This window comes from Ixodes scapularis, unplaced genomic scaffold (assembly GCF_016920785.2).
Source record: "Ixodes scapularis isolate PalLabHiFi unplaced genomic scaffold, ASM1692078v2 PGA_scaffold3__209_contigs__length_174095766, whole genome shotgun sequence".
Classification (NCBI taxonomy): Eukaryota; Metazoa; Arthropoda; class Arachnida; order Ixodida; family Ixodidae; genus Ixodes; species Ixodes scapularis.
The window spans coordinates 171,161,652-171,188,893 of NW_024609868.1; the positions used below are offsets into that span (position 1 = coordinate 171,161,652).

The 27,242-nt window shown below is 43.8% G+C and overlaps 1 protein-coding gene across 4 annotated transcripts in view; it reads right to left on the reverse strand.

Moving 5' to 3' along the window:
• Nucleotides 1–25,191, reverse strand: part of LOC8037528 (actin-related protein 8) — a 109,279-nt gene extending 84,088 nt beyond the window's left edge. For 2 of the 4 annotated variants that reach the window (XM_042292667.1, XM_042292666.1), the window contains exons 1-3: nucleotides 15,184–15,240; nucleotides 15,057–15,104; nucleotides 12,816–12,986 (exon numbers count right to left, since the gene is read on the reverse strand). In XM_042292667.1, coding sequence (XP_042148601.1) covers nucleotides 12,816–12,986; nucleotides 15,057–15,104; nucleotides 15,184–15,225 — 261 coding nt within the window. In that variant the 5' untranslated portion in view covers nucleotides 15,226–15,240. Of the gene's footprint in view, nucleotides 1–12,815; nucleotides 12,987–15,056; nucleotides 15,105–15,183; nucleotides 15,241–15,430; nucleotides 15,497–25,095 lie in introns of those variants that run through there. The other 2 variants (XM_029973914.4, XM_042292669.1) reach the window with 2 other exon arrangements.
• Nucleotides 25,192–27,242: the final 2,051 nt, after the last annotated feature.

The window sequence follows — 27,242 nt, forward strand, 5'->3', positions numbered from 1 at the left end:
AATTCGTAAATATGTAAAACCAACTTGCCCTATGATAGACTTAGTGCATGACAAGGTGATAAGGATTGCGTCCTATTTATTTGCAGCAATTTTATGTGTTGCTTGCCAATAAAATTCAGTTGAGAGTCAGCACTCTGTCTGTCTACGTCTCCTCTTGTCCTTCGTCTCGTTTGCAGTGTTTTTAATTCGTCAATATGTAAAACCAACTTGCCCTATGATAGACTTAGTGCATGACAAGGTGATAAAGATTGCGTCCTATTTATTTGCAGCAATTTTATGTGTTGCTTGCCAATAAAATTCAGTTGAGAGCCAGCACTCTGTCTACGTCTCCTCTTGTCCTTCGTCTCGTTTGCAGTGTTTTTAATTCGTCAATATGTAAAACCAACTTGCCCTATGATAGACTTAGTGCATGACAAGGTGATAAAGATTGCGTCCTATTTATTTGCAGCAATTTTATGTGTTGCTTGCCAATAAAATTCAGTTGAGAGTCAGCACTCTGTCTGTCTACGTCTCCTCTTGTCCTTCGTCTCGTTTGCAGTGTTTTTAATTCGTCAATATGTAAAACCAACTTGCCCTATGATAGACTTAGTGCATGACAAGGTGATAAAGATTGCGTCCTATTTATTTGCAGCAATTTTATGTGTTGCTTGCCAATAAAATTCAGTTGAGAGTCAGCACTCTGTCTGTCTACGTCTTCTCTTGTCCTTCGTCTCGTTTGCAGTGTTTTTAATTCATCAATATGTAAAACCAACTTGCCCTATGATAGACTTAGTGCATGACAAGGTGATAAAGATTGCGTCCTATTTATTTGCAGCAATTTTATGTGTTGCTTGCCAATAAAATTCAGTTGAGAGTCAGCACTCTGTCTGTCTACGTCTCCTCTTGTCCTTCGTCTCGTTTGCAGTGTTTTTAATTCGTTTATATGTAAAACCAACTTGCCCTATGATAGACTTAGTGCATGACAAGGTGATAAGGATTGCGTCCTATTTATTTGCAGCAATTTTATGTGTTGCTTGCCAATAAAATTCAGTTGAGAGTCAGCACTCTGTCTGTCTACGTCTCCTCTTGTCCTTCGTCTCGTTTGCAGTGTTTTTAATTCGTCAATATGTAAAACCAACTTGCCCTATGATAGACTTAGTGCATGACAAGGTGATAAGGATTGCGTCCTATTTATTTGCAGCAATTTTATGTGTTGCTTGCCAATAAAATTCAGTTGAGAGTCAGCACTCTGTCTGTCTACGTCTCCTCTTGTCCTTCGTCTCGTTTGCAGTGTTTTTAATTCGTCAATATGTAAAACCAACTTGCCCTATGATAGACTTAGTGCATGACAAGGTGATAAGGATTGCGTCCTATTTATTTGCAGCAATTTTATGTGTTGCTTGCCAATAAAATTCAGTTGAGAGTCAGCACTCTGTCTGTCTACGTCTCCTCTTGTCCTTCGTCTCGTTTGCAGTGTTTTTAATTCGTCAATATGTAAAACCAACTTGCCCTATGATAGACTTAGTGCATGACAAGGTGATAAAGATTGCGTCCTATTTATTTGCAGCAATTTTATGTGTTGCTTGCCAATAAAATTCAGTTGAGAGTCAGCACCCTGTCTGTCTACGTCTCCTCTTGTCCTTCGTCTCGTTTGCAGTGTTTTTAATTCGTCAATATGTAAAACCAACTTGCCCTATGATAGACTTAGTGCATGACAAGGTGATAAGGATTGCGTCCTATTTATTTGCAGCAATTTTATGTGTTGCTTGCCAATAAAATTCAGTTGAGAGTCAGCACCCTGTCTGTCTACGTCTCCTCTTGTCCTTCGTCTCGTTTGCAGTGTTTTTAATTCGTCAATATGTAAAACCAACTTGCCCTATGATAGACTTAGTGCATGACAAGGTGATAAAGATTGCGTCCTATTTATTTGCAGCAATTTTATGTGTTGCTTGCCAATAAAATTCAGTTGAGAGTCAGCACCCTGTCTGTCTACGTCTCCTCTTGTCCTTCGTCTCGTTTGCAGTGTTTTTAATTCGTCAATATGTAAAACCAACTTGCCCTATGATAGACTTAGTGCATGACAAGGTGATAAGGATTGCGTCCTATTTATTTGCAGCAATTTTATGTGTTGCTTGCCAATAAAATTCAGTTGAGAGTCAGCACTCTGTCTGTCTACGTCTCCTCTTGTCCTTCGTCTCGTTTGCAGTGTTTTTAATTCGTCAATATGTCAAACCAACTTGCCCTATGATAGACTTAGTGCATGACAAGGTGATAAAGATTGCGTCCTATTTATTTGCAGCAATTTTATGTGTTGCTTGCCAATAAAATTCAGTTGAGAGTCAGCACCCTGTCTGTCTACGTCTCCTCTTGTCCTTCGTCTCGTTTGCAGTGTTTTTAATTCGTCAATATGTAAAACCAACTTGCCCTATGATAGACTTAGTGCATGACAAGGTGATAAGGATTGCGTCCTATTTATTTGCAGCAATTTTATGTGTTGCTTGCCAATAAAATTCAGTTGAGAGTCAGCACCCTGTCTGTCTACGTCTCCTCTTGTCCTTCGTCTCGTTTGCAGTGTTTTTAATTCGTCAATATGTAAAACCAACTTGCCCTATGATAGACTTAGTGCATGACAAGGTGATAAAGATTGCGTCCTATTTATTTGCAGCAATTTTATGTGTTGCTTGCCAATAAAATTCAGTTGAGAGTCAGCACCCTGTCTGTCTACGTCACCTCTTGTCCTTCGTCTCGTTTGCAGTGTTTTTAATTCGTCAATATGTAAAACCAACTTGCCCTATGATAGACTTAGTGCATGACAAGGTGATAAGGATTGCGTCCTATTTATTTGCAGCAATTTTATGTGTTGCTTGCCAATAAAATTCAGTTGAGAGTCAGCACCCTGTCTGTCTACGTCTCCTCTTGTCCTTCGTCTCGTTTGCAGTGTTTTTAATTCGTCAATATGTAAAACCAACTTGCCCTATGATAGACTTAGTGCATGACAAGGTGATAAAGATTGCGTCCTATTTATTTGCAGCAATTTTATGTGTTGCTTGCCAATAAAATTCAGTTGAGAGTCAGCACCCTGTCTGTCAACGTCTCCTCTTGTCCTTCGTCTCGTTTGCAGTGTTTTTAATTCGTCAATATGTAAAACCAACTTGCCCTATGATAGACTTAGTGCATGACAAGGTGATAAGGATTGCGTCCTATTTATTTGCAGCAATTTTATGTGTTGCTTGCCAATAAAATTCAGTTGAGAGTCAGCACCCTGTCTGTCTACGTCTCCTCTTGTCCTTCGTCTCGTTTGCAGTGTTTTTAATTCGTCAATATGTAAAACCAACTTGCCCTATGATAGACTTAGTGCATGACAAGGTGATAAAGATTGCGTCCTATTTATTTGCAGCAATTTTATGTGTTGCTTGCCAATAAAATTCAGTTGAGAGTCAGCACTCTGTCTGTCTACGTCTCCTCTTGTCCTTCGTCTCGTTTGCAGTGTTTTTAATTCGTCAATATGTAAAACCAACTTGCCCTATGATAGACTTAGTGCATGACAAGGTGATAAAGATTGCGTCCTATTTATTTGCAGCAATTTTATGTGTTGCTTGCCAATAAAATTCAGTTGAGAGCCAGCACTCTGTCTACGTCTCCTCTTGTCCTTCGTCTCGTTTGCAGTGTTTTTAATTCGTCAATATGTAAAACCAACTTGCCCTATGATAGACTTAGTGCATGACAAGGTGATAAGGATTGCGTCCTATTTATTTGCAGCAATTTTATGTGTTGCTTGCCAATAAAATTCAGTTGAGAGTCAGCACTCTGTCTGTCTACGTCTCCTCTTGTCCTTCGTCTCGTTTGCAGTGTTTTTAATTCGTCAATATGTAAAACCAACTTGCCCTATGATAGACTTAGTGCATGACAAGGTGATAAGGATTGCGTCCTATTTATTTGCAGCAATTTTATGTGTTGCTTGCCAATAAAATTCAGTTGAGAGTCAGCACCCTGTCTGTCTACGTCTCCTCTTGTCCTTCGTCTCGTTTGCAGTGTTTTTAATTCGTCAATATGTAAAACCAACTTGCCCTATGATAGACTTAGTGCATGACAAGGTGATAAGGATTGCGTCCTATTTATTTGCAGCAATTTTATGTGTTGCTTGCCAATAAAATTCAGTTGAGAGTCAGCACTCTGTCTGTCTACGTCTCCTCTTGTCCTTCGTCTCGTTTGCAGTGTTTTTAATTCGTCAATATGTAAAACCAACTTGCCCTATGATAGACTTAGTGCATGACAAGGTGATAAAGATTGCGTCCTATTTATTTGCAGCAATTTTATGTGTTGCTTGCCAATAAAATTCAGTTGAGAGTCAGCACTCTGTCTACGTCTCCTCTTGTCCTTCGTCTCGTTTGCAGTGTTTTTAATTCGTCAATATGTAAAACCAACTTGCCCTATGATAGACTTAGTGCATGACAAGGTGATAAAGATTGCGTCCTATTTATTTGCAGCAATTTTATGTGTTGCTTGCCAATAAAATTCAGTTGAGAGCCAGCACTCTGTCTACGTCTCCTCTTGTCCTTCGTCTCGTTTGCAGTGTTTTTAATTCGTCAATATGTAAAACCAACTTGCCCTATGATAGACTTAGTGCATGACAAGGTGATAAGGATTGCGTCCTATTTATTTGCAGCAATTTTATGTGTTGCTTGCCAATAAAATTCAGTTGAGAGTCAGCACTCTGTCTGTCTACGTCTCCTCTTGTCCTTCGTCTCGTTTGCAGTGTTTTTAATTCGTCAATATGTAAAACCAACTTGCCCTATGATAGACTTAGTGCATGACAAGGTGATAAGGATTGCGTCCTATTTATTTGCAGCAATTTTATGTGTTGCTTGCCAATAAAATTCAGTTGAGAGTCAGCACCCTGTCTGTCTACGTCTCCTCTTGTCCTTCGTCTCGTTTGCAGTGTTTTTAATTCGTCAATATGTAAAACCAACTTGCCCTATGATAGACTTAGTGCATGACAAGGTGATAAGGATTGCGTCCTATTTATTTGCAGCAATTTTATGTGTTGCTTGCCAATAAAATTCAGTTGAGAGTCAGCACCCTGTCTGTCTACGTGTCCTCTTGTCCTTCGTCTCGTTTGCAGTGTTTTTAATTCGTCAATATGTAAAACCAACTTGCCCTATGATAGACTTAGTGCATGACAAGGTGATAAAGATTGCGTCCTATTTATTTGCAGCAATTTTATGTGTTGCTTGCCAATAAAATTCAGTTGAGAGTCAGCACTCTGTCTGTCTACGTCTCCTCTTGTCCTTCGTCTCGTTTGCAGTGTTTTTAATTCGTCAATATGTAAAACCAACTTGCCCTATGATAGACTTAGTGCATGACAAGGTGATAAAGATTGCGTCCTATTTATTTGCAGCAATTTTATGTGTTGCTTGCCAATAAAATTCAGTTGAGAGCCAGCACTCTGTCTACGTCTCCTCTTGTCCTTCGTCTCGTTTGCAGTGTCTTTAATTTGTCAATATGTAAAACCAACTTGCCCTATGATAGACTTAGTGCATGACAAGGTGATAAGGATTGCGTCCTATTTATTTGCAGCAATTTTATGTGTTGCTTGCCAATAAAATTCAGTTGAGAGTCAGCACTCTGTCTGTCTACGTCTCCTCTTGTCCTTCGTCTCGTTTGCAGTGTTTTTAATTCGTCAATATGTAAAACCAACTTGCCCTATGATAGACTTAGTGCATGACAAGGTGATAAAGATTGCGTCCTATTTATTTGCAGCAATTTTATGTGTTGCTTGCCAATAAAATTCAGTTGAGAGTCAGCACCCTGTCTGTCTACGTCTCCTCTTGTCCTTCGTCTCGTTTGCAGTGTTTTTAATTCGTCAATATGTAAAACCAACTTGCCCTATGATAGACTTAGTGCATGACAAGGTGATAAGGATTGCGTCCTATTTATTTGCAGCAATTTTATGTGTTGCTTGCCAATAAAATTCAGTTGAGAGTCAGCACCCTGTCTGTCTACGTCTCCTCTTGTCCTTCGTCTCGTTTGCAGTGTTTTTAATTCGTCAATATGTAAAACCAACTTGCCCTATGATAGACTTAGTGCATGACAAGGTGATAAAGATTGCGTCCTATTTATTTGCAGCAATTTTATGTGTTGCTTGCCAATAAAATTCAGTTGAGAGTCAGCACTCTGTCTGTCTACGTCTCCTCTTGTCCTTCGTCTCGTTTGCAGTGTTTTTAATTCGTCAATATGTAAAACCAACTTGCCCTATGATAGACTTAGTGCATGACAAGGTGATAAAGATTGCGTCCTATTTATTTGCAGCAATTTTATGTGTTGCTTGCCAATAAAATTCAGTTGAGAGCCAGCACTCTGTCTACGTCTCCTCTTGTCCTTCGTCTCGTTTGCAGTGTTTTTAATTCGTCAATATGTAAAACCAACTTGCCCTATGATAGACTTAGTGCATGACAAGGTGATAAGGATTGCGTCCTATTTATTTGCAGCAATTTTATGTGTTGCTTGCCAATAAAATTCAGTTGAGAGTCAGCACCCTGTCTGTCTACGTCTCCTCTTGTCCTTCGTCTCGTTTGCAGTGTTTTTAATTCGTCAATATGTAAAACCAACTTGCCCTATGATAGACTTAGTGCATGACAAGGTGATAAAGATTGCGTCCTATTTATTTGCAGCAATTTTATGTGTTGCTTGCCAATAAAATTCAGTTGAGAGTCAGCACCCTGTCTGTCTACGTCTCCTCTTGTCCTTCGTCTCGTTTGCAGTGTTTTTAATTCGTCAATATGTAAAACCAACTTGCCCTATGATAGACTTAGTGCATGACAAGGTGATAAGGATTGCGTCCTATTTATTTGCAGCAATTTTATGTGTTGCTTGCCAATAAAATTCAGTTGAGAGTCAGCACCCTGTCTGTCTACGTCTCCTCTTGTCCTTCGTCTCGTTTGCAGTGTTTTTAATTCGTCAATATGTAAAACCAACTTGCCCTATGATAGACTTAGTGCATGACAAGGTGATAAAGATTGCGTCCTATTTATTTGCAGCAATTTTATGTGTTGCTTGCCAATAAAATTCAGTTGAGAGTCAGCACCCTGTCTGTCTACGTCTCCTCTTGTCCTTCGTCTCGTTTGCAGTGTTTTTAATTCGTCAATATGTAAAACCAACTTGCCCTATGATAGACTTAGTGCATGACAGGGTGATAAGGATTGCGTCCTATTTATTTGCAGCAATTTTATGTGTTGCTTGCCAATAAAATTCAGTTGAGAGTCAGCACCCTGTCTGACTACGTCTCCTCTTGTCCTTCGTCTCGTTTGCAGTGTTTTTAATTCGTCAATATGTAAAACCAACTTGCCCTATGATAGACTTAGTGCATGACAAGGTGATAAAGATTGCGTCCTATTTATTTGCAGCAATTTTATGTGTTGCTTGCCAATAAAATTCAGTTGAGAGCCAGCACTCTGTCTACGTCTCCTCTTGTCCTTCGTCTCGTTTGCAGTGTCTTTAATTTGTCAATATGTAAAACCAACTTGCCCTATGATAGACTTAGTGCATGACAAGGTGATAAGGATTGCGTCCTATTTATTTGCAGCAATTTTATGTGTTGCTTGCCAATAAAATTCAGTTGAGAGTCAGCACTCTGTCTGTCTACGTCTCCTCTTGTCCTTCGTCTCGTTTGCAGTGTTTTTAATTCGTCAATATGTAAAACCAACTTGCCCTATGATAGACTTAGTGCATGACAAGGTGATAAGGATTGCGTCCTATTTATTTGCAGCAATTTTATGTGTTGCTTGCCAATAAAATTCAGTTGAGAGTCAGCACCCTGTCTGTCTACGTCTCCTCTTGTCCTTCGTCTCGTTTGCAGTGTTTTTAATTCGTCAATATGTAAAACCAACTTGCCCTATGATAGACTTAGTGCATGACAAGGTGATAAGGATTGTGTCCTATTTATTTGCAGCAATTTTATGTGTTGCTTGCCAATAAAATTCAGTTGAGAGTCAGCACTCTGTCTGTCTACGTCTCCTCTTGTCCTTCGTCTCGTTTGCAGTGTTTTTAATTCGTCAATATGTAAAACCAACTTGCCCTATGATAGACTTAGTGCATGACAAGGTGATAAGGATTGCGTCCTATTTATTTGCAGCAATTTTATGTGTTGCTTGCCAATAAAATTCAGTTGAGAGTCAGCACTCTGTCTGTCTACGTCTCCTCTTGTCCTTCATCTCGTTTGCAGTGTTTTTAATTCGTCAATATGTAAAACCAACTTGCCCTATGATAGACTTAGTGCATGACAAGGTGATAAAGATTGCATCCTATTTATTTGCAGCAATTTTATGTGTTGCTTGCCAATAAAATTGAGTTGAGAGTCAGCACTCTGTCTGTCTACGTCTCCTCTTGTCCTTCGTCTCGTTTGCAGTGTTTTTAATTCGTCAATATGTAAAACCAACTTGCCCTATGATAGACTTAGTGCATGACAAGGTGATAAGGATTGCGTCCTATTTATTTGCAGCAATTTTATGTGTTGCTTGCCAATAAAATTCAGTTGAGAGTCAGCACCCTGTCTGTCTACGTCTCCTCTTGTCCTTCATCTCGTTTGCAGTGTTTTTAATTCGTCAATATGTAAAACCAACTTGCCCTATGATAGACTTAGTGCATGACAAGGTGATAAGGATTGCGTCCTATTTATTTGCAGCAATTTTATGTGTTGCTTGCCAATAAAATTCAGTTGAGAGTCAGCACTCTGTCTGTCTACGTCTCCTCTTGTCTTTCGTCTCATTTGCAGTGTTTTTAATTCGTCAATATGTAAAACCAACTTGCCCTATGATAGACTTAGTGCATGACAAGGTGATAAAGATTGCGTCCTATTGATTTGCAGCAATTTTATGTGTTGCTTGCCAATAAAATTCAGTTGAGAGTCAGCACTCTGTCTGTCTACGTCTCCTCTTGTCCTTCGTCTCGTTTGCAGTGTTTTTAATTCGTCAATATGTAAAACCAACTTGCCCTATGATAGACTTAGTGCATGACAAGGTGATAAGGATTGCGTCCTATTTATTTGCAGCAATTTTATGTGTTGCTTGCCAATAAAATTCAGTTGAGAGTCAGCACTCTGTCTGTCTACGTCTCCTCTTGTCCTTCGTCTCGTTTGCAGTGTCTTTAATTTGTCAATATGTAAAACCAACTTGCCCTATGATAGACTTAGTGCATGACAAGGTGATAAGGATTGCGTCCTATTTATTTGCAGCAATTTTATGTGTTGCTTGCCAATAAAATTCAGTTGAGAGTCAGCACTCTGTCTGTCTACGTCTCCTCTTGTCCTTCGTCTCGTTTGCAGTGTTTTTAATTCGTCAATATGTAAAACCAACTTGCCCTATGATAGACTTAGTGCATGACAAGGTGATAAGGATTGCGTCCTATTTATTTGCAGCAATTTTATGTGTTGCTTGCCAATAAAATTCAGTTGAGAGTCAGCACCCTGTCTGTCTACGTCTCCTCTTGTCCTTCGTCTCGTTTGCAGTGTTTTTAATTCGTCAATATGTAAAACCAACTTGCCCTATGATAGACTTAGTGCATGACAAGGTGATAAGGATTGTGTCCTATTTATTTGCAGCAATTTTATGTGTTGCTTGCCAATAAAATTCAGTTGAGAGTCAGCACTCTGTCTGTCTACGTCTCCTCTTGTCCTTCGTCTCGTTTGCAGTGTTTTTAATTCGTCAATATGTAAAACCAACTTGCCCTATGATAGACTTAGTGCATGACAAGGTGATAAGGATTGCGTCCTATTTATTTGCAGCAATTTTATGTGTTGCTTGCCAATAAAATTCAGTTGAGAGTCAGCACTCTGTCTGTCTACGTCTCCTCTTGTCCTTCATCTCGTTTGCAGTGTTTTTAATTCGTCAATATGTAAAACCAACTTGCCCTATGATAGACTTAGTGCATGACAAGGTGATAAAGATTGCATCCTATTTATTTGCAGCAATTTTATGTGTTGCTTGCCAATAAAATTGAGTTGAGAGTCAGCACTCTGTCTGTCTACGTCTCCTCTTGTCCTTCGTCTCGTTTGCAGTGTTTTTAATTCGTCAATATGTAAAACCAACTTGCCCTATGATAGACTTAGTGCATGACAAGGTGATAAGGATTGCGTCCTATTTATTTGCAGCAATTTTATGTGTTGCTTGCCAATAAAATTCAGTTGAGAGTCAGCACTCTGTCTGTCTACGTCTCCTCTTGTCCTTCGTCTCGTTTGCAGTGTTTTTAATTCGTCAATATGTAAAACCAACTTGCCCAAGTCCTCACCCTACTACAAAATAATAGTGTGTTCCAGCGCTTTTGTTCACTATCTGCACACACGATATTGGTTCCCGTGACACCCAGGTTTGCATTGGGTTCATCGCACTATGAAGCATGAAACTGCTGCATCCATGGCCTGCGGTATCAGTTCCCGTGACAGGCGGGTTCGTACCAAATTCCCGCATGTTTGTTGCACCGTGGAAAGCGAATTTGCTGTGTCTGCAATCTGCAGTTTTAGTTCCTGGTTCATCTAGTTTGTAGAAAATCCCTCCCCCTTGTTTATCTCCGAGTTTTTAATTAATTTTTCTTTCACATCCACGAACATCTTCCACCCCATTTACCACTTTCACCATTTGTCTCGTCATTTTGGGTGGGTGATTTTACAGAATTTTATGGTAGGATTCGTACTGGAATATTTGGTTAGTTGCGAATATTCATATTATTTGAAAAAAGACTCGAGACTTATAGCGAGTTTGTTTCACACGCACTGGCACCATGTGAGTTCTCTCCCAGAATGCGTTGCACTCGCGGAGTGCCGCACGAAGAACCGGCCCCAAACGAACTTGCCAAATGCACAGAGTGCAGAAGACTGATGCAGTTGCCTTGTATGTTGTAGTGAGAGTACTGACCTCAACAGAAAATAGTGTTTCTGTTCGACATGATGGGTGGGAATGCGAGAGTGCAGTCAACGTTTATCTATAAGTGTTGGTCCCTGCAACATGTAGTTTACATTTGCAATGACTTCAAGCTACTCGGCCACTGTAGACATATTAACACACAGTGTAAGTTTCCGCAACCAGCTTACTACAAAACAGCTAAAACTGGTGATAATGTTCACACAAAAGCTTGATCCATTTTAATTAAGTATGGTATCGCGTGAACAAGGGGTTGAACTGGGCAAGTTGGTAAAAGTTCGACATGGTGGGTATGACAGCTTTAAAAAAAACGAGGATGATAAAAGGAACTGACAGGACAGGGCAACAGCTGTTACCCTGTCATGTCTGTTCCTTTCATCGTCCTCGTTTTTTTAAGCTGTTGCACCCACCATATTGCGTAAACCACTTAAAGTATACCGCTTCAAACTAGTCCATTGGAATACCCAGAAATATGTTTTCTGAGACTTCCGATTTCGATCGTCATACACAGGTGGATCAGATTTTAACACAGGTCAAGACGTCGAGAGCAAGAGCTTTCTGAAGCAAAATACGAAGTGGCAAGATAGTAGACATAGGCAAATGTTAAACGCTATGATTTTGCCCAAACCTCGGGTAAAGTCACCATGAGCTTTCCCGAATGCTGACTGGACATGTCACAGGTTTCTACTATGGGAGCTTTGTCGACAAATGTTAAACATTTCACCTTCACGCAGATGGTGAGAGAAATCTCGTGGCTGCTGATATTTGTCCCGATCCTTTCTTTACCCAGTGGTAGATTTCAGCATCTGTACGGCAGCAGAGCAATTCGAAACTTGCAGATAAAGCACCGGTTGTCGATTGCTTCCTTCATGAAATAGCAGACGTTCATAACTCAAGCTCGCGTTTGATTTTGCTGCCTGCGGGACGCAATTTCTAGCAGAAACTCTACTTTTTTCTTTCGGTTCCACGATGTGAACGATGCATTGTAGTAGACAAACCCCCGTCGTCTGCTTTCGCTCCTCGCCCGAGCGAGGCGCGAAAAGATTGCATTTTGGCGCACGCTTGATTTTCTCGGCGCAGCGAGTGCATGCACGCGTGGAGTGTCGGTGCCAAAATGAACTCCGAGAGTGCAGCCACTCGCGAAGTGCCGACTGAAATGAGCCCAGTCCACACTGCGACTGGGCACATGTGGGTACGAGTGGAGTGAAACAAACTCTCTATTAGTTTACAAATCAAATAAAAACAATTAATTTATATATTCGATTCAGGTTCGAAATTTCCTATATTTGCTCACCCCTACTCCGAATATTTAGAAAGCACCGAGTCATCCGAGGCACCATTCTCATCGATAAAAATAATAAAATACCCAAACTTGGCTTTACAACCGCCATAATGCCAGAAATATGCCGGTATAAAGAATATCACGGCAGAGTGACACAGCTCGAACGACCCAAAAAGTTTCTGGTGCCCCCCCCCCCCCCCCACCCCCCTTCCCCACACAGTGGTCCTCCAGTTTCAGTCTAACTGAGTTCGCTTTCCTCAGCAAATAAATGACTCTACAGCAAAAAAGTTAACCGGGTGATGCTGGGGCAGTAGGCACATAGGGTCTCAAACTGGGTTCCTAGGATATTCCCCAAAGAACCCACAGGGGGTCTCCGAGCATGGAAGTTTCATCGACCGCCTTTGCACCTCAGTGTTTCCAGTAGCAGATTTGAGTCGCCCATTACTGCGTAACTATGTGCGAGATAAATCTTCCCTTGTACTCGCATTACGGTTAACAAGGTCCGTGGGCTTCTCAACTGTATCAGTGCGTTGGTGCCAAGACTGGTGGTATCTTAGCTACCGATGAAAGGCGGGTGTTCGTCGGGCAGAAACGTTTTGGACCCCCGCTCCGGCAGACGGCGCAAAAAGGAACCGAGCCCTCACCATGTTGACCTCTGGCACCAGGATGGGGTCGACGTGCGGCTGCTGGGTGGCGGACAGGCACGGCCGGGCGACCACGTGGGGGAGGGTGTGCGGGTGGGAGTCCGACGCCCGGCCGATCCGCAGGAACATTGAGCCGGGGTGGATCACCACTATGGCCGTCGCCTGGATCGGCTGCATAGGGGGCCCCGTGCGCGTCACTCGCGGCATGGGGCGGTTCCCCGGTATTTCCGTCATTCGTTTGTTTATTTTCTGCGCTCCCAAATGGCAGATGCCTCGGTAATGATGCACAAACCGCGAGATCATAAATTAGTCGGAAACAATTTAAACTGTGAAAAACACGAGTCGAAAACGTCAATATCCGGTGCACCGTAGGTGTTGTCCCAGCGTTATGTGCGGGTCATAGGGCTAATCGAGATGAATTGAATAAGAGGGACGTGGACTCGAAATTGCAATTTTTCGGCAAGAGCCATGCTTCCAATTTCTTTGTTTTAGGGTCCCGCAACTAATTGTGCATGCTCTTGCAAAGTTTTATCGCAATGTCAAAAATATATCCGGAGAAAGTTTCAAGTCAAGCGGACAATGTCAAGTCCTACGCTTTGCAAACATGAAACTTTGCGATAAAGAAAGGCGGTGTGCTGTGTTGTCTGTTTGTCTTGGATGTCCCTTTTTCCTTATCGTAAATTAGAAACCAACATGCTCAGCCACCTACATGAAACTTTGATGTTTCCTAATCGCTGCAGCTCTGCACCAACTACACCTCGAATAACGATTGTACTCTCATTGCAAAGAACATTTATTTTTTGACTCCCGTAGATAGAACATCTTTTTTAGGGAGAGAATATTATGCGGAAAAGAACACCGTACCAGTCCAGCTTTTACGTGGTAGAGGCTATGCACACAAACAACAATCGGAAAGCCTATTATGATTGGACAGAAAACCAAAACTAAAACTGATGTAGGTTTATAAAGAGTCACATTTTTTTTGTCTGCTTTGTTTCTCGACGATGCTCCCCCTGCTCAAAAATGCTCATGCTGGTTCGTGTATCACGAGCATATCAAATTCCCGTTTCACAATGTCCACATGCCGACAACGAAACGACACTGGAAATAAGCATCCGAAGCTCGGACTCACTCACCGTAGGTAAGCAGGAGACGAGGTAAAAGTGGAAGGCACCACCTATGCTCTTGGTGCCTTGCACTTGCTACCACCACCAGTAATATCAAGTTGTGTGGACACTTGACATAGGTTCTTCCCCACTTGTAGCAATTGTAGCAATTTTTAGTTTAGGAAATCTATCCTTTTGATGCATTGCCAAATTTATTCTTTGCTGTGGATGTTTCTCAACTCATATTTAATGTGGAATGCAGACAGCTATTTCTTTTTCTATTTAAATGAAGTTCTCATTGCCAAAAAACAAGTTTTCGATTAGCGAAAATTCCCCCAAAATGTAGAATGTTTTTCAAATTGATATTTTATGCTAGAAAAGCACAGATTTCAGCATAAAACATAACTGTTTTTCCCATGTGTTCTATTTGAGGTTAAAGCATAGAAATGCTCAATGTTTTGCAGCAGTTTTATGCGATAGATTTTTTTCTCAAGTGAGGCGACTCTCAATCAACAGCTGTACGCCTCCTTCCGTAGCATGTCAGGATATTGTCCTACAGAGATTAAACTTTGTACGGTGCACTTTGGCAAGATCCATCGACCCTCCAAACTTCATCAATATTGCGCAACTGGTTTAAAAGTTGACATTTCAAGATAGGGTCAATAAAGAAAGGAGAAACTCTCAAAACTCGACTTGGAACGTGATCATGAATAGATGACGTGAGATCAGGGCAATTAATTAATCATAAAGGCATTTACACAAAACTATTTGTTCTCGCTCACATCTTTTAGAACTCAAAGTAGGGCAATTGCATTGTTCCAAAAGTCTTCTATATTCATATTAAACTTCACCCAATATAACAATCATTAAAAAAAACACCTTGTGGACATTTTTTAATATTACTATACCCATTTTCAACTCAAGAACCGTGGTAAAAAAAAGTAAAAGAATGCAGATCATTAATTTTCCATTTTATGCGGATAATGAAGATATATGTAGGTGAATTTTAGGTTAGATATATGTCATCTTATCAAGACATACACGTTCCAAACATCAGAAGCATTGCTTTTTCCTCCAAAAACCCAATCTCGTAAGAACTACTTTACGCCGCATCTGAACAATGTGCAAAACTCACTTTTTTCATGAGGTCAAAACGGGTATAGGCTCGTACGCCCAACACAGTCTGAGACAACAGAGGAAAATTTCAGCTTGGAACGAGCTAACGATAAGTATAATTGTAACATAATATCATTTATCTGTACCTTAAAAGACAAATCAGTGTATAGAACACCAAAATCACGCATGCACTCGACCCTTCGTAACTGAACACTGACAAGCTCAAATAAAAAAGCAAATGTACACGAGGATGTAGTGATCCTCGAGACGAAATAGAAACAAGTAAAAAACTATTTTTTTTTTTCAACAATGCCCGCGTGCATTGACAATAAAGGAATATTGACAAATGTTTATGTTCATTTATAGATGCCCACCAACAGCAACATGCCTTACCACTGGTGCATAACACAGACAAAGAAACACACACACATCAAGAACTAGCATTATACATACAAGGTACCAAACTAAAAAGCAAGTTATAAAAAGTTAGTGTACTGGTGTAGAGTAAAAAAACTAGAGGGGAATATGTCATTACAAATTGGCAACTTTAGGGAAACATTCTAAACTGCTTTCAGGGCTTCCTAATATGACTGTCAGGTACTGTGAAAATATTAATGCTGTAGCAAAAACAGACATATCTACCCTTCTTTATCTGACAATAGACCCTTTCCGAAATTCAGTCTGGCCACTTTGATCGCTATCATCATCTGTGGAAAGGCATCTGTGCCATACCAATGGCAACCTTCTAGCGACTCATAAAGGAAGACGTTGAAGATGCTTCTGACCAGATGATGCAAAACCTGTACATTCAGGGGGTCAGTACGACGCGACGTAGGAATGAAACACAAGAGCTACGTAAGCGTTTATTTCTAATAACTCAGATTCAGTCAATCTGCGGGCGGCACACAATAGGCTTTAAAGCATTTTGGTGTATAGAATTTTCCCGAAGCATCTGAGAGGTTTGGAGCTTTGTTCTGAATCCAGGTTCTTGGTCACCATCAAACTGAAAGTGATTGAAAAAACTCACACTGAAGAATTCCTCGCGTGCCGTTGACTAGCAAAAGTGACGGTGCTGATACAAGTGCATTTCCGCCATTGATATGGCAAAAGCCAAACTGCTTTACGAAGAATCTGGAGTTGGGCAAGTTGGTACATCTTAGATTCGAAAAGCGCCAGAAAACAAGGACAACAGAAGCGCATTGTTTCGTCTATTCCTTCTGTTGTCCTTGTTTTCTGGCGCTTTTCGAATCTAAGATGCTTTACGAACCACCAGATGGCACTGAATTTCGGAAAGGGTCTATAGGCTTAGAGATGTGACCCGAATTTTAGCATAGCACGAAAGTATTCTAATGTTTTATTTGTGCATGGGAATGTGAGCACAGCACTCCAGCCCTAAAAGAAAAGCCTGGAGATTCAGATGGAGCAAACCAATGACAGATTGATAGCAAGGACGTGCGTGCGGGCGTTAGGCCGCAAGCGCTTCGGTTAGGATACAGGTAAACGGAAACACAAGGGCATGTTTAGCTGATAAAAAGACAAAAATAGCAGAAATAGAAGACACCTTTGCACACTGTACGGCAGGCCGGGCATTTTAGTCACTGTTACGTACTGTCTGACAGACTGGCGCTTATCAGTTCGGGGTGCGCGGGCAGACGAACGCCGGGCTCCGAACTGATTAAACCGATTTGACCAGCGGTCTCCTGGGAACCGACTCAATGTAGCATTGGTGACGTGAATGGTGCTGTGTTGTTTAACCAAAAACCTTGCAAGCACACACCTTAGTTCTTCCTTTCCTTTTCTTGGCGGGAGCGATTTTTAGCTCCTGTACTATGCGTTCCGCCTGTCCATTAGTGGCAGGATGGTACGGTGCACTTGTAACCACCAGGATGCCGTTGTTCCGGTAAAACCTTCTAATTTCCTCGGACACCAGCACTGCGCCATTGTCCGACACAACTTTCCTTGGCAGGCCGAATGCTGCAAACATGGCCCGTAGTTCCCTAATGACTTCGGTCGAGGTCATATTGCGGACTACCCGCACTTCGAGCCATTTGGTAAACGCATCCACCACAACCAGGAAGACTTGACCATTGACCGGACCTGCAAAGTCCACGTGAAGGGTGTCCCATGGCTCTGATGGCCTAGTCCAGACAGGGATAGGTTCTTTGGGCGAACACTTTCGGTGCATCTGACAGGTGCTGCATTCTGAAACTGCTGTCTCGATATCAGTGTCTATCCCGGGCCACCAAACGTAGCTCCGAGCGCATGCTTTCATTGCCACAATCCCGCGATGTCCAGAGTGCATCAGGGCCATCGTGTCTTTCCTTAGCTGTGTAGGAATCACGATTCGTGCTCCCCAACTTACACATCCCCCGTGGTTCGACAGCTCTGCCTCTTTGGCTCTGTACGCCGAGTACTCCGGTGTTTGTAACCGATCGAGCGTACCCTCTAGCATGGCTCGGTATACATTCGCTAGGACGCTGTCGGCTGCAGTCTCTCTCGCCACTCGTTCGGCGGACAATGGTGGATGGGACAAAGCTTCAAACATCAGGATATCTCCTGGAACCTCCGGCTCATTTTCAGTGGTTGACAGCAGAAGTCGGCTAAGAGCGTCCGCATTCTGATGGCGTTTTCCTGGTCGGTATCTTAGCTCGTAGTTATAAGCTGCCATTCTGACACACCACCGGGTCATCCTCGGTGACAGGACTTGTGGAACAGGCTTCTCAGCTCCAAGGATGCCTAGCAGAGGCTGGTGGTCTGTGTAGATGATCACACTCCGTCCTGCGATGTTCTGATGGAAATGGTTGACCCCAAACACAATGGCCAGGCCTTCTCGGTCCAGCTGAGAATAGTTTCGCTCGGAGGTTCCTAGCGTCCTGGACGCAAAGGCAATCGGAGCCTCTCGGCCGTCTGAGTCTAACTGTGTCAGCACGGCACCCACACCATATGGTGAAGCATCGCATGACAATAGTAATGGTTTCCTTTCATCATAGTGTGCCAGCACAGTGTACTGCACTACTAGTTGCTTCAATTTCTGGAAAGCCTTACGGTGTCTGTCCTCCCATCGCCATTCTGCCTTCCACACCAGTAGGCTATAGAGCTCTTTCGCTATCGTCACTCTATCTTGCAGAAATCGGTCATAGAATGCTAAGAGTCCCAAGAAAGACTGCAACTCTGCCTTGTTTGTCGGCTCTGGAGCGTCCACCACCGCACGAATCTTGTCTTGTGTGGGATGAATTCCCTCCGGATTGATCAGGTGACCCAGAAATTTGACTTCTCTGACCCCGAAGTAGCATTTGGTTTCTTTTAATCTCAGGAGCGGAAGGGAGAACGGCGATGGGAGGACAGACACCGTACGGCTTTTCAGAAATTGAAGCAACTAGTAGTAAAGTACACTGTGCTGGCACACTATGATGAAAGGAAACCATTGCTGTTGTCATGCGATGCTTCACCATATAGTGTGGGTGCCGTGCTGGCACAGTTGGACTCAGACGAACGCCGGGCTCCGAAATGATTAAACCAATTTTACCAGCGGTCTCCTGGGAACCGACTCGATGTAGCATTGGCGACGAGGCGGACGACAACTTCAACTGGCAACGTTCTCGGTTGTTCAGGAATGACCACGACACGGGGTAAGCTAGAGGAGTTTCAAGGAACAGGATGGACAGCCTGGTCGGAGCGCTTGGATTTCTTCTTCCAAACAAACGAGATCACGGACCCCGGGAAAAAGAGAGCTTTGCTGCTGACCCTGTGTGGCGCGGAAACTTACGAGACCGTAAAAGCCTTAACGGCCCCGAATAAGCCAGGAGAGGTGAGCTTTGAAAACATCATGTCCTTGCTCCAGCAGCATCACGACCCACGGCCTTCGGAACTGTTCAGCCTAAGCAGATTCCAACACCGCAATCAACAGCCCGGCGAGTCAATCGCTACCTATGTGGCTGCTTTGAAGAAATTAGTTACCAACTGCAATTTCGGCGTTTTGACAAGGCCAGCGGTGGCAACAACAAGCGATGGAGCATCAGCAGCCGTCGACCCGTTGGTATCAAATCCAACCATGTTACCACTGGACGTGATGCTCAGAGACCGTTTAGTCTGTGGCGTGCAAGATGAGCGTCTACAGCAAAGGCTTTTCGCAGAAAAAACGCTGACGTTCAAGCAGGCTTACGACATGGCAGCACGACTTGAAAGCGCCGTTCAGCAGCAGCAGGAGCTTAAAGGGAAGCTGAAACACTTCTTGAAAAAAACGAGTTAGAGGTGAATTCTGGCGTATTTTTATCCCGTGAATCTGAATATCACTTTTGTTTTCCCTGAAGATGCAACTAAAAGCGAGAAAAAGCGAAAAAACATTCGACCAGTCGTGACGTCATACTAGGATCTTCGGGCCGCCAAGCGCGTGTCGCTCGTGTGTTCAGCGCGTGCAACGCAAGCTTGCCAGGTATATTTCCCCGCACTGACACCAGTCGTGACGTCTCTTTCTGACCTTTCTGAAAATAGCAAGAGCGCGCGTGCATAGCTTTGACAGGCGCTGAAGATGCGCGAGAGCAGATATTCCGAAGGCTCCTAGTGTGACGTCACGCCCCGGGAAGGAGGGGCTTCGGCGGTACTTTAAAAATTAATTTCTGAAGCCTCCGTGCACCAAATTGAAAAATAATCTTGATATTCCTCATGCTGGAGGTAGAATGAAGGCCATTGAAATGTTTTTTCTCAAATAGAGAACCGCTTCAGTTTCCCTTTAAAGCCCCCCCGGCCGATCAACATAAGATTACATCAGTGCAACCAGCAAAACGCCCCTCGGAGGCGGAAAAAGTGCAAGCGGAGCAGCAATGCTACCGTTGCCATGGAAAGCACAGGCAAGACGCTTGCCCATTCGATAAGGTGTCCTGCCGGTTCTGCAGGAATATAGGACATATTGAGAAAGCATGTCGGAACAAAGCGAGGGCGGGCGCACGACGCTCAACCCATCACATGAGCTACGATGAAGATGACTATGCCGACGATGCACAGGTCAGTGGTTGTGATCAAAACCACCGGTTCGACTTACAGGAATTGAATGTGCAACACGCAAGAGGAATCGTACCCAAGTACCTCGTGACGCTCAAGGTCCAAGGAAGACCATTGGAGTTCGAAGTTGACTCAGGAGCAGCATTCACAGTTATTAGTGAAGAGACATACCGCAAGACCTGGCCATCTAAGCCTCCTCGCTTGCAGAAAGAGGATGTCACATTTCGAACGTGGACGGGTGAAGGATTGTGTGTTCTCGGGTCTGCGGAAGTCGAAGTAAGACATAAGTCCAAAGACTACCTTCTTCCGTTGATGGTGACAAGTGGAAGTGGGTGCAACTTGATGGGTAGAAACTGTTTCCCAGCACTGAAGATACAAGTCAGCGGGTTGCACCCAGTTCCACTTGTCACCATCAACGGAAGAACGTAGTCTTTGGACTTACGTCTTACTTCGACTTCCGCAGACCCGAGAACACACAATCCCATCCTCGTCGCCAATGCTACATCGAGTCGGTTCCCAGGAGACCGTTGGTAAAATCGGTTTAATCAATTCGGAGCCCAGCGTTCGTCTTAGTCCAATTGTGCCAGCACGGCACCCACACCATATGGTGAAGCATCGCATGACAACAGCAATGGTTTCCTTTCATCATAGTGTGCCAGAACAGTGTACTGCACTACTAGTTGCTTCAATTTCTGGAAAGCCGTACGGTGTCTGTCCTCCCATCGCCATTCTGCCTTCCGCTCCAGTAGGCTATAAATCTTTCGCTATAGTCTTGCAGAAATCGGTCATAGAACTTTAAGAGTCCCAAGAAAGATTGCAACTCTGCCTTGTTTGTCGGCTCTGGAGTGTCCACCACCGCGCGAATCTTGTCTTGTGTGGGATGAATTCCCTCCGAATTGATCAGGTGACCCAGAAAATTGACTTCTCTGACCCCGAAGTGGCATTTGGTTTCTTTCAATCTCAATCCTGCTTTCTCTAGTCTTGTCAGCACCTGGTCTAGTCGATAGGCATGTTCCTCGGCGTTTGCCCCACTGATGATAACGTCATCGAGGTATGCAGCAACTGCAGGGATGCCTGCTAATGTCATGTCCATGACTTTTTGGAAGATTGCCGGCGCGGCCACCACTCCAAAGGGAAGTCTTTTTACTCGGAACAAGCCCTTGATGGTGTTGATTGTCAGCATTTCGGCCGTGGTGTCTGTCACTCGCAGCTGTTGGTACGCCTGAGCGAGGTCCAACGTTGAAAACACTGTGCCACCCCGGAGGTTAGACAGCGCTTCCGTGGGGGTGGGCAAAGGTAAGCGGCCGGTTTAGCTGTGACGTTCACCGTACTCCGATAGTCCCCGCTGAGTCTCTCCGAGCCATCAGTCTTTCCGACCACAACCACTGGTGTCGCCCATGTTGAATGTTGGACCGGTTCAAGAATTCCTTGCTTCTGCAGAGCCATTAGCTCACACTCTACGACAGGGCACAAAGCAAAAGGTATGGTGCGTGCCTTGAGGAATCTGGGGGTAGTAGGTTCTTTGAGCTCCAGCTGGACAGGTGGACCAGCGTACCCCGTGATGTCGGACTTGAATACCGTCTCGTGTGCTTGAAGCACCTTCTGGACCTCTTGGCTTGGCGAAAGATGGTGCAACCCGCTGACTTGTATCCTCAGCGCTGGGAACCAGTTTCTACCCATCAAGTTGCACCCAGTTCCACTTGTCACCATCAACGGAAGAAGGTAGTCTTTGGACTTATGTCTTACTTCGACTTCCGCAGACCACCACAACCACTGGTGTCCGAGGAAATTAGAAGGTTTTACCGGAACAACGACATCCTGGCGGTTACAAGTGCACCGTACCATCCTGCCACTAATGGACAGGCAGAACGCATGGTACAGGAGCTAAAAATCGCTCTCGCCAAGAGAGGGAAGGAAGAACTAAGGTGTGCGCTTGCAATGTTTTTGTTTAAACAACACTGCACCATTCACGTCGCCACGGGCAAAACGCCAGCTTGGCTGATGTATGGGAGGGAGCTTCCATCAGCTTTCGAACGACTAAAGTGTGTTGTGTTTAAAAAACCTGTGAGGGCAGCCGATTCCTCTACCCTTTCTGAAGAACCTGAAATAACGACCGGTTCCTCGGACCCACATGAGGTGAGCGTGGGACAGGCAGTTTGGACGAAGAAGTTTCCAAGCAGTCAAGGTTGGATTACTGGAGTTGTCGAACGTCGAATGGGCCTACGCTCATGGATGGTCCGCATTGATCAAGGATTGGTGCACCGTCATCGCAACCATATACGAAAGCGACGGACAAACATCGAGGTGCGAGAAAAAGCGGACACGTGGCCTTTGGTCTGGGACATCGAGATTGACAGCTCGGCTGCCATGCAGCCACCATCACACAGCTCTGACAGTCAGGCCCAACCAACAAGATCACATCCGGGAGCTGGCGACAAGCCAACGACTTCGTCTCAGGAACCAGTGTCAGCGTCTTCGACGGCTGGCACTAATCCCGCTTCGGGTACCCCCCGGGCCATCAGAACCTGACGAACTCCGCAACGCTACGGGTAGCACAACTAGTTGGAGGAGGTGTTATGTACTGTCTGACAGACTGGCGCTTATCAGCTCGTGGCTACTCGAGGAGCGTGGGCAATGAGCGCTCGAGGCTTGGGGTGCGCGGGCAGACGAACGCCGGGCTCTGAACTGATTCAACCGATTTGACCAGCGGTCTCCTGGGAACCGACTCGATGTAACAGTCACTACAAGGTACCCATTGGTATGGACAAGTGTGTGCGATCGCAAACTTGCCGAAATTACCTTGGCAAGTAGGATCAGGCATTTCATCGAACACCATTTCATTGACTGCCGTATTGTTAAACGGTATCACCGAGTGGCTTCTGAAGCAGTGTTATAGAGTTCTCTGGTACTTGAGCAAAAATAAAGGCCTGTCACACACTTGCAACTGAGTACAACCAGAGAGACGAGACCTGTTGAAACCTGTTAAAATTTCTTAGGACCAGAGAACAGACTGGCACAATGGTGTTGTCTATGCGGTGATCCTGGAACTGCATTTCACAAGAGCGAAGGTTTGGAGGGATTTCCTAATACCTATGAGAAAGCCTTGTTTATAACGTTAAAAGTTTTTCGAGCCAAAAAAAGAAGGATAATGCGCAAGAGAAATAGAAAATATTCCAGACCGCCAAGTCTACAGTGCCACCCAACAGATGGCGCCAGTGTGTTTTCGTCGCAAGAGGTATTAAAGGGCAACTCCGCTGGATTTCGGAAATTTTGAGATGGTGATATAAACGTGAAAAATGCTCCAAAACAACCCTAGAGCGTTTGTCTCGTGAAAACCAAATATTTTTCGTGCGATCTTGTCATTTACCATGATCGCAAAGGCACTTGGTTCTAAGAGGTCGCAAGTGTGTGAACGGGCCTTAACAGGGAGAGCGTCTGTTACTTTTTGCACTGTGAGTCAAATGGATCGAAGACTGTTTGAAGGGACCACAAAAATCAATTTGTAAAAGTATCGAATTTTTTTTAGAGAAGTGGTTGAAGGGTATAAAAATTTTATGAATGCATTTACCCGACTAAAAAGTTAAAAACGAAAAAGGTGAAATTCCTATCAACAGCGGCCGTCTACTAAAGAAGGCTGTCTCATTGGCACAACAGCCGACAGATGGCGGCACATAAGATTGCATGCGGTATGTTTGAGCCGTCCTACTGTGCAGGCGATAACGCGGCACATGAGCGTCCGGAGGGGGATTCTGGGGATACTGATGACAAGATGTTTTGGCGTGCTCTTAGGTCTTGGTCTCACTCTTAAACAAATCAATCAAAAGACAGACACCGTCTGAGGTGCGTTTCTTCCATGTATGATGGGCCTCAATTTCGGCAATAGCAGACGCTTCTGAGCCAGAAACGACGCACTCTTTTTCTACACCAACTGCCAGTGCACGATTATTTTATTCTACCAATAAAACATTAAAAATTGAGGTAAAAGAAGACCAGCAAAACAGATGAGCTAGTCTTGTTTCTATCGACAATGGCTACACGTCGTCATCTGCTTCGCACTCTTTGGTTATTACTGCGTTTTTTCTTGTCTGTAACTTTCATCCGTGCTTTCTGCTAAGTAAAGGCGCCAACCAGACGACTCTACTTAGCACACGACCGCCATAGGTAGGGATGTTAAGTTTTTCATTTCTAACTTTTTACTGGGATAAGCTTTTCAGTGATTATTGTAACAGCGCACAACAAGAGAAACACTCACAAACACAGACACACTAAAAAAATATGCACTCACTCGGCGCTGACTCAAAACTCATGGATTTGTATTGTCTTCTTCTTCTATGCACAAAGACCCACCTCCTCTTTTTCTATGTTCGAAGAACAAGATGACGACCTCAAACGCGAGTTACAAAACTAAAGAAACAAAAAATAAAAACAGAAATAGAAGAACACTATATAAAATTCAGAAATTGTTAAAAAATGAAAAGTAAAGAATAATAAGGAATTCTCACAGCTGGTACCTAAGAGAACTTTTGGTCAAATACTCAAGCACACTTGTCAATGTGTCCTTCGATGCTTGCTGCCTCGATAATCTCCCTGGTGAGCCTTTTGCACGCTTAATGCACGTTTTTCGGCCACCTATGTGAAAAATCATAGCTCGATACGTTCGGAAACCCATTTATGCCATCTCTTCTAACAGCCATCGATGCCTTTGACTCAAGTTGTATGTTACAAAAAGCTGTAAATGCTTCACTGGAAATGAACTAGCTTGCAGAACTGAAGCTGTCTATCTGAACGATGCGGGAAATATATTTAAACTGTAGGTGTACGATCCACTTGGAACCGTTCGTTCTTGCTCTCCGGAGTAACTGAACCGAACCGGTGAAAATTTCGGTAGAACACCGTGGTTCACACACGGCAATCGACGGGCCTTTCATCGCGTCGCAGTTCAAATTACCCTCGTAAATGAACGTACTTCAGCAACACAAACGCGCTTACTTTTCGTTACAGGTACTTGAAGTTAATCTGTAGCGTAGTACAACGTGTGTAAGTGAAATATAGTCATTTACCTCACCCGTGGGCTCAGGAAAGCTCGAAACCATCGGTTTCTTCGTCGGGGTAGGCGCCATTTAAAAACAAATGCAAGGATTGGATCGGATTGACTTGGGTTAGCTGGTTAAAGCAGTTAAAGTACTTAGCCGCTTTGCAGGGGAAAACCCTATGGAAAAACCGCGATAAATGAAACTGCTAGAAACTCATTAATATAATCGCAATATGTAATCAATCAAATTGAAATATTAATAGTTACTCATAGCTGTTAAAGATTTTTATTACTGTTTTATAATAAATACTTACAATTTTTTTTTTAATTTTTGCTTCCTAGTTTTGTTTTCGTTTTCTCACCAGTTTCATTCACAGGGCCACAGTAGAGCACTATATAGCTCCTTCGGAGCAGAGTAGCGCAATCTAGAACGCCGTCTCTCGGCGACTGGCGGCGAACGCCCGGAGGTTCCAACTGCGGTCAGAAATGCATGGAGAACGTGAGAAAATCATTGTTTCTTCAGTTTTCTGGGGATGTGCGGAATGGAAATCATTTTTGACATAATAATGAAACATTTTAGAATAATATGCGATAAGTCTTGTGCCATACAAGGACGTAACTTTTTTTAAAAAATTGCCTGAGCGGCATCATGCAGCAGACGACACGGCGACGTCACACCATTCACGTGACCCGCTCCGGCCAACCCGAAAAGCCCATCTCCTCTGCGAGCAAACATCGTCTGCTTCAAACGCCATTGCCTTGGAAATTGCCTTCTCAAAATTTGCACACGCATCCGATATTATTAAAACTTTGATAAAGTGTTTAGCGCTTTACTAACTTCACGACAGGCTAGCTTTGAAAAATGTGAACTCGCCGTTAGTTTTTTAATCAGCCGTGTTATGTCGATCTCTATGTATTCTCCCATAGGGCGGGCCGCCTCCTGGAACCCTGAGTACCACGTGACTCGCGCCGAGCCGCTCTGTCGGCCATGTTGTCGGCGACACACGCGGATCAAAGGATTGCGCTACTCTGCTCCGTAGGAGCTATATAGTGCTCTAGGCCACAGTACGTGAGGTTCAAACAACTCAGTAGGCAAACTCCCACTGAGAGCATGACCCCTTCTAAGACACGCACTGGCATCCGCTGAAAACCCCTAGATTCGGAAATGCTCTTTGAAGCTAGGGTTTGAAGCGTCATCCTTCTTGCCCGCTGCGGCCATGTTTCGAACTGCTGTTGCAAGACGCGCCGCAGCGAGCAAGAAGGTTAGCGCTTCGAACTGCGTTAGCCTAAAGTCCCTAGATACTTCGCTTTACAAGTAACGACAACCGATACAAGTGACAAAGCACATTCCGCAGAAACAAAATGGCGTAATTCAGTTCAGTCTTCTGCCGTGTGCCGCCATTCACTTCCTAAAAACTGCACTGTCACGCAGTCGGTGTTTCAATGTTTCAATGTTTCAATGTCGCTACTTGTAGGAAGCTCTAATCTAGGAACTTTACGTTAGTATGGTTGAGGGGTACGAGAAGGGATTACGCTCTCCGTGAAAGTTTGTCGAGTTGATTGAGTAACGTTCGTTCAAACAAGCACCAACTCACCAGAGATCACTTTAGAATGTTCTGTCTCGCCGAAAACACTGTCCCTAGAAAAAGTAAAGAACGCAGAACTATCAGTCGTCCCGGGAAGCTTGTTCTTGTTTGACAGGGAAAGAGCGGAAAACATTCTTTGGGGGCAAGGAAAACCCACAACGTACAAGCCACAAGTAGAAGCCTGCAAGTGGCTTCTTTGCCTTCGATCCTCTGGAGTGGGGAATTTGCATCAGCAAGAGTTGCTGATATTACAGCGAAGTTGGCCCAGACTTCTTCCAGCGTCCTTCCTATACCATATAGGAGATGCCAATGCCACGGTATATGAAGTTGCTAAGAATATAACGACACAACTCTGGACCTCCGACGTAACAGACTACGCCCCAATTGCATTCTTTGGACCCAACTCTGACGTATCGTTGCGTATCGACGCCCACCTGGACTGCCACGGCGCACCGAGTTGGTGATTCATTGCCTTAGGGTCGTTATCGCATTTACGAAAGAATTCTGTTACAGAATAGGCAGAAACGCATTCCCAAGCCACGTCCTTGTCAAGACTGAAAGGGGCCTTCTTTTAAGTCACGCTAGCAAC